Source organism: Pseudomyrmex gracilis, unplaced genomic scaffold (genome assembly GCF_002006095.1).
Source record: "Pseudomyrmex gracilis isolate BER0280 unplaced genomic scaffold, ASM200609v1 scaffold_453, whole genome shotgun sequence".
NCBI lineage: Eukaryota > Metazoa > Arthropoda > Insecta > Hymenoptera > Formicidae > Pseudomyrmex > Pseudomyrmex gracilis.
The window spans coordinates 30063-43788 of record NW_018021037.1 but is presented as its reverse complement, the minus strand read 5'-3'; the positions used below and the strand labels follow the sequence as shown (position 1 = coordinate 43788).

Here is a 13726-nt window from a genome sequence, read left to right as displayed (position 1 = left end):
AGCAAATTTTATCCTTGCAATTGAACCTACTTTACTATCGTAACTCCTATATATAGTAGAATGAGAGGTTCATCAGAGAGTCAAAATTTCGACTCGGGATTTTTCTTTTTTTTAAAACAAAATAATCTAGATAATTCTATATAAATAACTTTATCTAATCGGAAATATATAACACTCGCGTGATTCCGCAGGATGCGGAGAATTAATCGTTATAAGTTACGTATAATTAAGACGTAATAGCCAGATTGCGGTTTTAATGGAAAGTCGTGTGTGTGTGAGAGAGAGAGAGAGAGAGAGAGAGAGAGACTTCGAGCTCTAATTAGGAGTTGACAAGAAATATTTAATCTTCGGAGCGTGTAATCGACGGGAAAATGTATCGCTTACGAACTTCCCACGGCACTTCCCTATCACGGCGTGCGTCATAAATGTCAATTAGTCCGCACAATAGCCCGCAAACGTGAGAACAACGCCAATTTGGGCCGCTTTTATGCGCCACGCGTCATTATCTCCACGCGATGCGCGGTGTTTCGCGCCGTGGCGCTTTCGAATTTTCCTAATTACGAGACAACCGGCCGCGCCGAGTGTTCAACGAATACAAATTATTATCTCGCGCTCATGATAATCACAGATGAGAGATTATTTTGCTAGAAAATTATATGTACTCGACTTGATTTTGAATGCCGTACGACACAAATTTTCACATGATTATTTCTTTCCCGAGGAATTACGTGTCGTCGATTCTCATTGGCTCATCGTTTGCATGTATATATATATATATTTTTTTGTTCCCCGATCGCGGTTTCGCTGAGATCTACACGTAACACATTCACGAAGCCAATTTCGAAGCTAATCCGCCGATGTTGGAGCTCGAACTTCGGTCCGAATGCAGAAACGTAGTCCTTCAAACTGGCTAATTAGCGAAGGAACACAAGCAGCCGGCACATAGCCGGGAATTACGTAGATGTACAAGTTTTGAATGACAGAGAGAGAGAGAGAGAGAGAGAGAGAGAGAGAGAGAGAGAGAGAGAGAGAGATGAGCTCTATCTAGGACGCGTTGATACAGTTGCTTGCACGTCAAATCGTAAGTCCGAGATATACCGACGTTTGCTATGCTGCACCATCTTCGGTTTCGTATCGGTGCGGTGCATACAAATGACGTGCGAGCTACTCGGTACGAAACGCGAAATTTTTATTGCGACTCCGCGTTTACGGAGAGCAACAGTAACACACGTCTCTGAGCTGTCTAATTAAACGTATATCTCTCGCGCGCGCTCTTTCGCTTAGGACGGAGACTTCTTTTTTGTGTGTGTGTGTGTGTTATCATCTCGAAAAATTACGTTTTCTAAAACGTTCTCTGCCCTTTGTCTCGCGCGCGTATTTTTTCGGTCGCGCGAAATTACATGTCTTGCACGCGCGCGCACTTGAATTTTAAAAAGTGCGCGACACAAGACCCGCGTGCGTTAATTAGAAGTTTCAAAAATTATTATTATTATTATTATTATTACTTTCTCGAGATGTTTCTGACGTCGGTGTTATTTTTTTGTAAAAAAAAAATCATACATATATATTGCCCCACATTGTTTCCGAGGACGCGCGGTTTTTCCGCGCGTACAATTGAACGCTCGCTACGAAAATAATTCGCTATATCGTGACATTCGTTATACAATTCTTTTTTCGCGCACCGAAACGAGCGCGCACTTTGCGCCGCTGGGAAAAAAAAAAAAAGTTCTATAATGCGCGTTGTGCAACGAAACTGCGGGTCTCGCCGTGAATATCTCGCGGAAACGTAGCGAGCCCGACCCCGAGAGAAAAAGAGAGAGAGGGATTTTCTACTTTTTCGCGACGCGATACGGAAACCGCTAACGATCGTTTCTCCGGATCATCGCGGCTAATGCCGCAGAGCTTTCGCGCATTTCACGTCGCGCGTTTATATACACGTAGCGAAGTGTGCGTATCGTCATCGGTTCGAAGCGAAATAATTAATTAATTTCCATCCGATATAAATAATCCAATAATAATAATAATAATCAAGACCACCTCGATTATACGATGACATTTAATCCACTTTGAGTTTCAATATGTGATTAATCGGAATCGGTGAAACAACAAAATTATGCGTATGAGCGAAAAATTATTCGCGTTTGAACGAGAAGATTATTTCATTTATATGGACGGCAAAACAATTTGTTAAATCTATTAAAGAATTTTGTTTTGCCAACAAAATATCTTGTTAGCGAAATATTTATCGCAAATTGTTTTTGCTTGGTTACACACAACGGTAAAAATTTTTTCCCGTATGTAGCATTCGGCGCAAAACGAATTATTCGTCTGTACCTGAAGTTTCATATTTGTTTCCTTTTTATTTTCTCCTCGTGTGTTTTGGGCAACGGATACCCCACGTCTTAAGGGAAGGTACATATTCGTTACAATGTTACGGCTACACGAATATTGTGTAATCCGCGGTGTTTACATCACTTAGATAGAGTTTCTGCGCGATGCATGCAAACTGCAATGTGCCGCAGAGCTCAGGTGCAGCGTGCGCAAATACCCTCTCCTCTTTCCCCCCTTCCGACCAAACACGATATTTCGTTGGATTTGTGCCGATTACTTATGTATTATATTTTATATTCGGTGTACGCGCCTTTATACGTGCCGCGCGTGTTCTTTTTTTTTTTTTTTGCTTTTTATTTTTTTTTTTTGCGTCGTACATTCTTTAATCCACGGAGAGAAACCAAACCTGTGTGTATCCCTCTCGCAGCTGCGCCGGTTTGGCGTGGCGTTAATTCGCGTTTCTCTTCAAAAATTCGAGTGAAAATATCTCTCGAAGAAATTTGTGTGCGTGTATATATTTGTTTTTAGTATCTAAGTTACGCGTCGCTGTGACGTTTTTATGATGCGAGAAATATTCGAGATCACGTGCTTTAGTTGCGAATTGAAGGAAAAGAGAATCTCTCAAAGGAAAGATCTCTATTGCTCTTTTTTAATGAACCGATGTTTAAATATTTTATTAACCGTGCGAAACAAACGTACATTGTGCATATGTGTGTGTGTGCATGCGCGAAAGAAGAAATGTATTAATTAATATATTACGGGAACTTTTCCCGTCTATCGAAATCGACGCGTAATTAATCCGGCGATTTGCTTGCTTTGCATTGTTTCAGAATTCCGAAATATCGCTGTTCGAGACGAATATTCGTTTCATGGGAAGCCTGCTTGCCTGTTACGCTCTCACGGGGGACGTGATGTTCCGGGATAAGGCGGCGCAGCTTGGCGAACGGATGCTGCCTGCCTTCCAGACGGAAACCGGAATTCCTCATTCCCTCATCAACCTCCATACCGGGGTAAGTGCGGCTTTTCGTTGCCATAACACTCCCGACGCGCGTTCGCTGTGTAAGAGAAAGAGAGAGAGAAAGAGAGAGAGAGAGAGAGAGAGAAGGAGGAGGAGATTCGGGTTCGATGTGCTTTGATATTAACTCTTAGTTCGTTTTCTCTCCCTCGAAAGAGGAAAAAATAAACAACCTGCTCATTTACCGCAGAGGAGTAAAACAAGAAATATCACGCGGCGATATATATAATATCGTAAATTTATATACGGGATGCGTTTGAAAAACTACCGATGCGCGTTTTATTGAAACTAAAATCAATAGTCCGGAAAAGAGTCAAAGCAAAGAGAGTTCTATTTATTTAAGATGTGATTTTTATTACTTTTCTTTATTTTATTTTATTTGGTTTATTTGGTTTTTTAGGAACTTTGTGCCAACTTTATACTTCTGCCGATTATACGTATATATATATATATATATAAAGCCATCGGGTTTTCGAAACAGATCGAGCGACAAAACAATAAGCGATAGAGCAACAAAAGAACACTAAATTTCTTCGGTCGGTTGTTTTATTTTATTGTGCTGAAAAGTTGTGCCTCAGGCGTTAAATATTTAATTTTGTTGTATACAATACATCGCTCTTGCAAGTGAACGAAAATTTTTAAAAATATGAATTAGTTTATATCGTTGAGATTTAAGCGCATCGCATCCTTCCTCTCTCTCTCTCTCTCGTCTCAAATTATTTTACTTGATAAATCTACATTTGCACATTTGTGTACATTTGTGTGTTATTTTTACCAATACAAAAGAATTAAAACGAAATAATACGAAAAAGATAATACGTCGCGCTCATGTTTTCGTCGCAAAGTGTCTCGCTGAAGTTTCTCACAAACGGCTCGTTTATAGTTAAGCGCGTAACAAAACACACGCGGCATATAAATGCGGAGCGCAAAATTACCGCGCTTGCTCTGCGCGTACGTCACATGTAATTTCAAAAAAAAAAAAAAAAAAAAAAAAAAATGATAGGGCGTGGTGTTGGCATTTTTGCGCGCTTCTTGGTCGCGCTTTAATTGAAACGATTCCATCAAGTCACGTCTATCGAAACAGCGGCGCGCGATTAATATGCAAATTCTTAATTGGACGGATAATGAAGCCGCGGAAGAGGCGGACGTGCGCGCGCGCGCACGGCTTTTTGACTTCCCGCACGATGAGCGATGTGCTCGTTCGCGTCTATCACTTTCCCTTTTTTTCCCCGTCCCGATTGTTCGGCGATGAAACATCGTTAGGTCGTGATCACAGATTAACGTAGGAAAAAATCAAATTAATCCATAACGTGTATAGAGAAAAAATCGATAGAGAAATAATTCCTGTACGTACATTGTAATTTACTTACATTATGCGTTCCGCCACGTCATGAGATCAGTTTATGCGCGCGTTATTGAAAGCAAGATTAACGATTGATCGAATCTGGCATGCGTATACACACAGTCTTTTTGAAGAAAATTTGCACGCGCGCACCCTCGCGGGACGGTGCGAGAAAACGAGAAGCGGAGAGCAGTCGGATTTAATTACGACACGATATGTATGCTCCAATTAACCCGCTCGCTTGATGACTTCATAATTCGTATTAGCGTTCTTGTCGCGTGACTAATTGCCGGATGTTAACGTGCTCTCGTTCGCTCGTCGCGCCCCGATGCCGTGTAATCTGCCATTAATTTTGAACGGAACGGCGTCGGCGCCCGAAGTGTTTGTCGTTCCGGAAAAACGGAGGCACTTGTCGAAGAAGAAACCTTGATTTTATCTCAACGACACGCGCGGTAAACAAGAAATTTCCACTTTTCCGCGAAAGAGACGCGCCATCGGAATATTACGCGCGCGAGCTCGTCCATCTTGAACGCGATGAAATCACAGCGCGCGGCCAGGTTAACAGGCTGGATTAAATTATAAAGCGATTATGCTTCTCTCTCTCTCTCTCTCTCTCTCTCTCTCTTCCCTTCTTCCACCTGAGTTTCGCAATCCTCTCGTTACACGCTGTTCGAGCGATATATCTGATAGACGGAACCTTCTGTTCATTTCCTTCAACTTCCGGCGATTCAACAATTATTCTCAATTATCGAAAAGTATTGAAGTTTGTTCGAGTGTCTCTACAAAATTTTCGCTTTATTCATTGAGAATTAATAGTTTCTTACTCCGTTGAATTGCAAAATTTAATGAGAAGTTTCGCGCAAAAATCGGTTTTACACATTTTACTCGCGCGAAGATTTTTTGAAAAAAAATCGAGTCGAGTCATTTTTCACAATAAAATTGTTTTATTCGCGCTTGTTTTCTTACACACAAACACACACATTTTTTTTGTGCGTTGCGACGTTTCCCGAGCTAGAAGATTGGCAATTATTTTTTCAGGCCAGCAAGAATTACGGCTGGGCGAGCAGCGGCTGCAGTATCTTATCCGAAATCGGAACGATGCATCTTGAGTTTACTTACCTGAGCGATATAACGAATAATCCAGTGTTCAAGAGCAAAGTCGAGAACGTGAGGAAGGTCCTGAAGAGCTTGGAAAAGCCGAAGGGTCTATATCCAAATTATATCCACCCGAGGACGGGGAAATGGGGTCAACGTAAGTAGAATCCCGGGGTATATATAATCCCCCGCTACTCTCTCTCTCCGTTCGGGATTAATATTCATGCAAAATTAATTCGCTCGGAACCTAATCCGCTAATCGTTCGACGTGTGCAAATCAGTGCTCCAAAACTGTACAACACGGTACTTAGAGACTTACTTTATTTATTATCATTATCATTATTATTATTTTTTTTTTCTTTTGTACGCGAGTTTACAAGCCGATTTTTTTGTCGTTACTAATTTCGAATTTAATCAATCTCTCGGACACGCTTATATCCTTGAACGAAGTGGATTTTTCGTCTGAAAGACCGGCCATCAATTACACGGCGGAAATAATCTCCATATAACCACATGGCGGGGAATCCGCGTGCTTTCGATCGCCGGTGCTTTCAACGGGCATCTCGCGCGAAAGGGTCAGCCCGTGTTCACGTCGCTTCGCGAAAAGACGGCGGCGTCGTCGTCGTTGTAGCCGATCTTGAATATCGCATTTATCATCTTCCGCCACTGAATCGCTCCATCCTCGCTCTCCTCCCGCGGATGCTTTCTCGTTGCGCGAGTATGACGAGAGCCCCGGAGGGATATATATCATCCCTCTGACCGTTCGGTATCTCTGGCTCTTCATCGCGCATTTTTCCCACGTTTTTCACGGTTCCGTTCCGACGGACGCAGCTGCGTCAGATGCAAGTGCAGCAGCGAGGGATAAGAGAACTGCTTGAATGAACTGAACTTCTCGAAAAAAAAAAAAAAAAACGAAACCCCACCCGGATAGCCTTAAGTACAGTCGATTGAATGAGTTGCACGATCGATACGAGTGTGTCTCTGTTGAATTCTCGTCGACTTATCGCGTAATCGTAATTGCATAACGTCCATTCCTTCCGAAAGTTTGTTATCTCAGAAACGTAATTTGATTCTTCCGTTCGATCAAAAACGTTTTGTATTTTTTTTTTTTTTTATATGAGAGATGATTGAGTACACGAGATTGTTTTCTTTTTTGTTTTTTTTTTAAGAAAATGTTTCCTTTTGGAATTAAGATACTTGAAATTTGAGAACATAGAATTTTTCTTATCGTTCAGCGCGCTAATATAATCGACACTCGCGGCTTGAAAATGTTTTTTAATCCCGTGTGTTGCTCGAGACAGTATTTTTCCCGCGTATTTTTTTCCGAAGCTCTCTTCTTGCGAAGCTCTCTCGAGGAAGCAATGATCAAAGCGATAAAACCGGAGCCGCGTTGTACTTTTCCCTTCGCGTTGTAAACCCTCCACCATAAAGTAGAAACCGTGTTCTTAGCCGCGGCCCGAGGCGCTCGGGAATTAGCCCCGGCAGAAATCAAGGCCTTGGCTCTTTGTTTCGCCTTCCCCTCGGTTGTGGTCGAAGCGGAGGTGGATAACAAACTCTTCTTTTCTGGGAAAAGATTCTTTCAGCAACGCTTTATTCCTGTGGCAGTTAGACGTTTCCGTTCGCGATCCGTTTTATCCGAAACAGTATCATCACTTTTCCAAAATAGTTTCGACCGATCGGTTTTTTGTTCTCGCGCGAAACTCGACGTTCGCGCTTCGGAACCGAAGGGAAAAAAACCGAGAAACAGAGATCTGATGTACCTACGCGTTTTTTTTTTTTTTTTTTTTAATGAAAAACTATTCAACAAGTTTGCATTTATTTAAAAAAAAAGTAGCGAACGAAAAATGCAGCGAATTTTCGAAAAAAAATTTGCGTGCGCGAGCATTTCTCTCGCGGGAATGAATTTTCAAAATATTATTTCGTGAATTGCAGATCACATGTCGCTCGGCGGACTCGGCGACAGCTTCTACGAATATCTGCTGAAGGCCTGGATTCAGTCGGGCAAGGATGACGTTGAGGCGCGCGAAATGTACGACGAGGCGATCGCCGCTATAACCGAGCACATGATCAAGACCTCGCCTGGCAAACTCATATACGTGTCGGATTTAAAATACGACAGGCTTGAACACAAAATGGGTCACTTGGCCTGCTTTGCCGGTAAGTGTTTATACGCATTAGCTTAATTATTTGCGCGCGACGATCGAACTCCACCACCCAGTTTACTCAGTTACTATATATATATATATACATTCAAAGCAGCGCTAATTACGAAGTAATTAATTTGCAAAGTTTAATCTTCCTAAAAGAAAATACACTGTAGTTAGTTGTTTTCTCTTTTTATACGTCTATATATACCTCTGTGGAAAAGTGCGGAAATTTGAAAACCGTAAAGATAAAAAAAAAAAAAAAAAAAAAACGAGTCACCGAGAGCGATGTAATAACGTTAACGGCACGCTTTTGCAGGCGGCATGTTCGCTCTGGGCGCCAAAACTCAGGAAAACGAATTGTCTGACAAATACATGAGAATCGCCGCCGGTCTGACGAACACTTGTCACGAATCCTACGACCGAAGCGCCACGAAACTCGGCCCGGAAGCTTTCCACTTCATCGAGGGCAACGAGGCCAGAAGCCTGAAGAACGGCGAGAAATATTACATTCTACGACCGGAGGTAAGTCTCGATGTAATAACGTCTTCTCTCGTTTTAATCTAATATTTCGTGAATTTCTAAAACAATTCTCTTTCGGATAAGTTTCACAAAAAACGCTTTATATAAAATCGCGAAAGAGAAATCCACTGATTCTATATAATTTATCGTTTTCTCTTTTATCTTCTCTCGTTTTTCTGCAATGAACTCAGGCAGCATAATTAATATCTCGGGATAATAAAAGGAAGTGCACTTCTCTCTTTCTCTTGTCGCAGACGTTCGAGTCGTACTTCGTGATGTGGCGGCTGACAAAGGATCCGAAGTATCGCGAGTGGGGTTGGGAAGCGGTTCAAGCGCTGGAGAAACATTGCCGGGTCCCCGGTGGATTCACGGGACTTAACAATGTTTACCAGGTCGACTCGGCGAAAGACGACGTCCAACAAAGTTACTTCTTCGCCGAGACACTGAAGGTGAGACACATCGTCTCGATTCCAGCTTTACGTCACTTGCCGTGAAGAAACCGGCTGTGAAACGTTCGCTATTTACACCCTCTCGACAGAAACGGTATATTCTACAAATTTACATTCAGTTTCAACGCGGAACTTTTCGTTTCTTCCGTTATCGCACGGGAAGGAAACTTCGAATAACAGAATCGATTGTTGAAGAAATTTCCACACCCTTGAACGCCGGAGCGTATCTTTAATTAATTAAGTTTCGCATTATATTATAAAACTTGAACTCGCGGCGCGCTTCGACAAAATGACGAGCTGGTCAAGTGCCGTTTTTTAATCGTCGCCTCGACAATGAAAATTCCAATTGCTGTTATTCATTTCGTCTAATTAAATAGAAATTATCGAGAAACAAAAAATCTGTAAAGAACTGTGTTTTGCGTCTCTCGAACGTAAACGATTTTTAACACTGAACACGTTTGTTTTTGTGTATTCGCAGTATCTCTACTTGCTCTTCAGCGAGGACGATCTCATAAGTCTGGACGAATGGGTGTTCAACTCCGAGGCTCACGTGCTTCCGATCAGAGGCAATCCGTTCTATCGTCCGGCGCCGGCCTTATAAGTCGCGCGGCCATGTGTCAGTTCGGACGATACCGATGCAATTCTCGTTCGGCAGTGATGAAAACGAAAACAAAAACTGTAGCGATACACTGTGAATCAGGGTTACGCAGTGACTAATGAGATTTCTTCGCAATCAGCAATCTTTCGCGTCAATTGCTTTCTTTTTACGTAAAAATATCATCACACTTACACACTTACGCAGGGAAAAAAATGAACGCGATGATGATGATGATGATAACAAACAACAAGTGCTACACAAATGCGTCTAGTTTTATTTTTCACATTTAATTGCGTTCTCTTTCAACCGCGTCACGTCGAAGCGACTTTTCTGACTTCGTACAGTTAAACTGTACATGAGACAACACAAAAGCGATTTGTTTATATTTCAAATACTCTGTGACCACAATAATATTAATTTTGACTCATTGTGTAACATAATAGAAAAATTGCGAGTTAATTGACGAAGGAGAATTAGTCTGTCCTTCGCATTACATTCGATCGCGTGTAGCGCGAGCGAGACACATATATTAAATTAAAATAATTATTTTAGGTAAAAGAGAGAAAGTGAGAGAGACAGAGAGAGAGAGAAAGAGCGAGAGAGAAAGAACGCGAGGAGAGAGTGAGAGTGAGTTAAGCGCGGTATGAAAATGTTAATGAACGTTATTTAAGCGACACCGTTTGTAAATAGTAAAACAAAGAACACAATAAAGAGAGAATGAGAGAAAATATATATAAATGAGAGAACGAGAGAAATGTTACATAAAAATATAGGGAGAAAAAACGTTTGCGAGTGTGAATGCTTTGTTCCGTTTCCTTTTCCAGCCGCGACGCCGCGGTTCACCGAGCATTTACAAAATCCGCATCAAATAACGTTGTAGCTTTAACGTCCCTTAACATCGCGTTAACATTTTCTAAATCTTGAGCTTATAAAGTTGCGTTTGAAATCTTTTTTTTTTTTTCCGTTGATGTGTTTTTCTCCGAAACGCGCATAAAATCTGCCAGAAACACTCAAGACTGGAGATTTTATCACATATGTATTTTTCGGAAAAAGAAATTTAATGTTTTAATTTTAAAATTAGACTAAAAAAAAAAAAAAAAAACAATTAACTTAGATTAATCGACGCAAAATTGTTAAGACATTGTCCTTTTCCAGGTGTATTTAACGAATGTTTACGTCACTGTTTTGTAAGCGATTTTTTACGAGATTCATTGCGTGCGAATTCAGTGAATTGTCGTTGTCAATTGACTAACTGTGTGAATTACTTTTATACGGCTGATTATATAAGAACTAGTTTTTCGCACTGATCATGTACACATTGTGTTCCGTGACGCCTAAAGCCTCGAAAATAAAACTGTCAGTCAATCAAAAACAAAACAAAAAAAAAATAAAAAATGAAAAGAAAGAAAAATAGCGATAAACCTTTAGAGAGCTGGAAAACTGTCGAACCACCGTTTGAAAAAAAAAAAAAAAAAAAAAAAAAACCCCGCCCATCCTGTTTTGTACCGCTAGCGTTTCACACGCGCCCTTTTCCCCGATTTTTATCGACGTCCTTCGAAAAGATTTTGACTATATCCAGCAATTGGGGGCTATATACGTCGGTCTCCAATCTCTGTCCCCTTTCCCGCACACAATCCTCCGAAATTGTTAACGAAAAAGAAAAAGAGGAAAGTACGTGGAAACCACAACTGTTATTCTCACAATTGTGGCGAGAGGTGTGCGTGCTTTTTTGTATGGCGAACAAATCGAAATAGAAATGTCGACAAAGAGTTTTTCGCGGTTCGCGAAAAGAGAGAGAGAGAGAGAGAGAAAGAAGAGAGAGACAGCTCGCGCGATCCGAATGCGGCCGCTCGTTTGCGCCGAAAACGAGACGGCGTTGGTGAATCGTCGTTGCGCGGAATCACTCGCGCGAGTGAGCGTCGCTGTAGTTGTTAAAGCAATTAGGGTAAACAGACGCCGCCGAATTAAAAAAGCTCTAGCGGAGTCTTCAACGCGAAAGGGGAAGAGGGAGTTAGATGTGTGTTGTATATATAAAAAAAAGAATTTTCACAGAGAAGAAAGTCATATTCTGTACGAGGAGTGCGAGATTGCGGAGAGTAGAGTGAAATTTTAGAAGAAATATATCATATATACATATAAACTTGTATAGCGCTTGTATTTGAAACTGTAAAGAAAATTGATTACGAATGAATTCGTCCAAATCAGAAATTCCGCAAGAATTGACGAGAAGCGGTTATAACAAGGACGCGCGCGTTTTACGCGACGTTTCGGGGGGGGGGGGGGGGTTGAATTCGCACGGTCGGAAACGCAATCGCGCGTGAGAGACGAGACGGAAGTCTCACGATTTCAATACTCATGTTTACGTAATATCGTTTAGACAGTTGCGCGAAGAAACACATTTTCTTTCCCCAGGTGAATTCGACCCAGACGATGTGTAGTATCTCTTTTATCGAACAATCAACATCGCACACTCGTCGCTGATGAGAAACGGCCGGAAAGTTACTTAATGTATACATAGCGCAGTTTCGCTCCCCGCGCGCTCTCTTACGTTCCTTACGGCAAGATGACGCCTCGAAGACGCCCGTGACGCTTCGAGACGTCGTCTTCGACGCGGGCGCGGGATATAGAAGAAGATATATATATATATATATATATACATATATATATATACATAGAGAGATTTATATTATGAGATTTACATGCACGCGCGCGCGCGCGCGCAACGCGAAAGCGCGCGTCGCACTCACATTTTACGTGAACGATAATAGCGACTGTGTGTGCGTTGATGTTTTTTAACGCGCAAAATGCGGTCGACAAACAATCACTTCGTCGTTTTTCGTTTCACGTCACCGTCGGATCTCCGAGAGGTCCGCGTGTTCTCTTCTACGTAACGTCTTGTGTTGCACGTGAATGTTGTTGTATTTCGACGAACGTTTTTTTAAACATTGTTTATACTAAAGCGCGTCCCGGAGAAGAGTCGCGCCATGTCTATCTCGACGTCAATCATCGCGTCTCTCGGGGAAAAAGTAAGTTTCTCCTTCTTGAATTACAGTTGTTCACACATCGCGTTGATAGATGCTAAGAGACAGAGATAACTGACAAATATAATTTTTTATCGCGTATTATGTTATATATAATAAAAAAAAAACATCATATATATATATATATATCTATTATTATTGTATATTGTAACACAAAAATTATTGCAATAATATAAAATACTATATATAATATAATATATATTATTGTATGATATATATATTGTACGATATATATTATTGCATGATATTGTATTATATATAATATTTATTTACACATAAAAAAAAAAAAATGTTGATTCTCGCGGACGAGTCAATGTGGCGCGACTTCTTCCATCGCGGAATTAAATCTCGCTTGACAATGTTGGATAAGATGTGAATTCATCTTGTAACACAAGACTCGCACACACTTTTGTATCTCAGCTAATCCGTTGTTATATATTTAGAATGTAAATTAACAAAGTGTAGTGCGATCTCGCGGTGAATGTTCCGAGTTTGTCAACGATCGTCACCCGGCGGAAGATTATATCAAATGTTAGCGTTTATATAAGCGTCTCTCTCGAGACAGAGGGGGATGCTGATCCTCTCGACGCGCGTTGCTCTCGACCAGAGGAAGATTCACCGTGTAAAACTTCTGATATTTCATCGATAACACACGAACACAAAGTAAGCACTAGGTTGGGGTGATGTATGCGCGAGATAATCGCGATATATGTAACGAGCGAGGACGACAAGAGTCCGGCGACGACGATGATAGTAATAACGATAGCTTATACATACATCTGTGAATAGATATTTAATAATTTATTGTTAACTAGAGTATTTTACTTGAACTACTACTACTTCACTGAAAACGGGGTTTCGGGTACAATAATCTTTTCTTACGGCGACGCTTAACACAGTCCGTTTATTTGAATGTGAGAGAAATGAGAAAGAGAGAATAACAAAATACACATACACACACATACACATATACACGCGCGCTCGTGAACTTTAGCTTTACGCGCTCGATCTTTGTGTGCGAGGGCTAGGCGCCACACAGAGAAGACAACAAAATATTATATGTAAAATATATATAAATATATATAAATATATATATATATATATATATATATATTTATATATATCGTTGGAGAAGAAATATCAAGAAGAGGTCAAGAAGAGAATGTTTTGACGGATGCGAATTGTAAAT

General features: G+C 41.0%; 1 protein-coding gene across 1 annotated transcript in view; it reads left to right on the top strand.

Annotated features, from left to right (window-relative positions):
• LOC109860716 (mannosyl-oligosaccharide alpha-1,2-mannosidase IA) overlaps nucleotides 1-12653 on the top strand; it is a 14672-nt gene extending 2019 nt beyond the window's left edge. Inside the window, exons 2-7 of the mRNA XM_020439990.1 lie at nucleotides 3162-3341; nucleotides 5727-5940; nucleotides 7716-7940; nucleotides 8247-8452; nucleotides 8704-8898; nucleotides 9377-12653. Of these exons, the coding sequence (XP_020295579.1) occupies nucleotides 3162-3341; nucleotides 5727-5940; nucleotides 7716-7940; nucleotides 8247-8452; nucleotides 8704-8898; nucleotides 9377-9499 (1143 nt within the window). The 3' untranslated portion in view covers nucleotides 9500-12653. The remainder of the gene's footprint in view (nucleotides 1-3161; nucleotides 3342-5726; nucleotides 5941-7715; nucleotides 7941-8246; nucleotides 8453-8703; nucleotides 8899-9376) is intronic.
• The last annotated feature ends 1073 nt before the right edge of the window (nucleotides 12654-13726 follow it).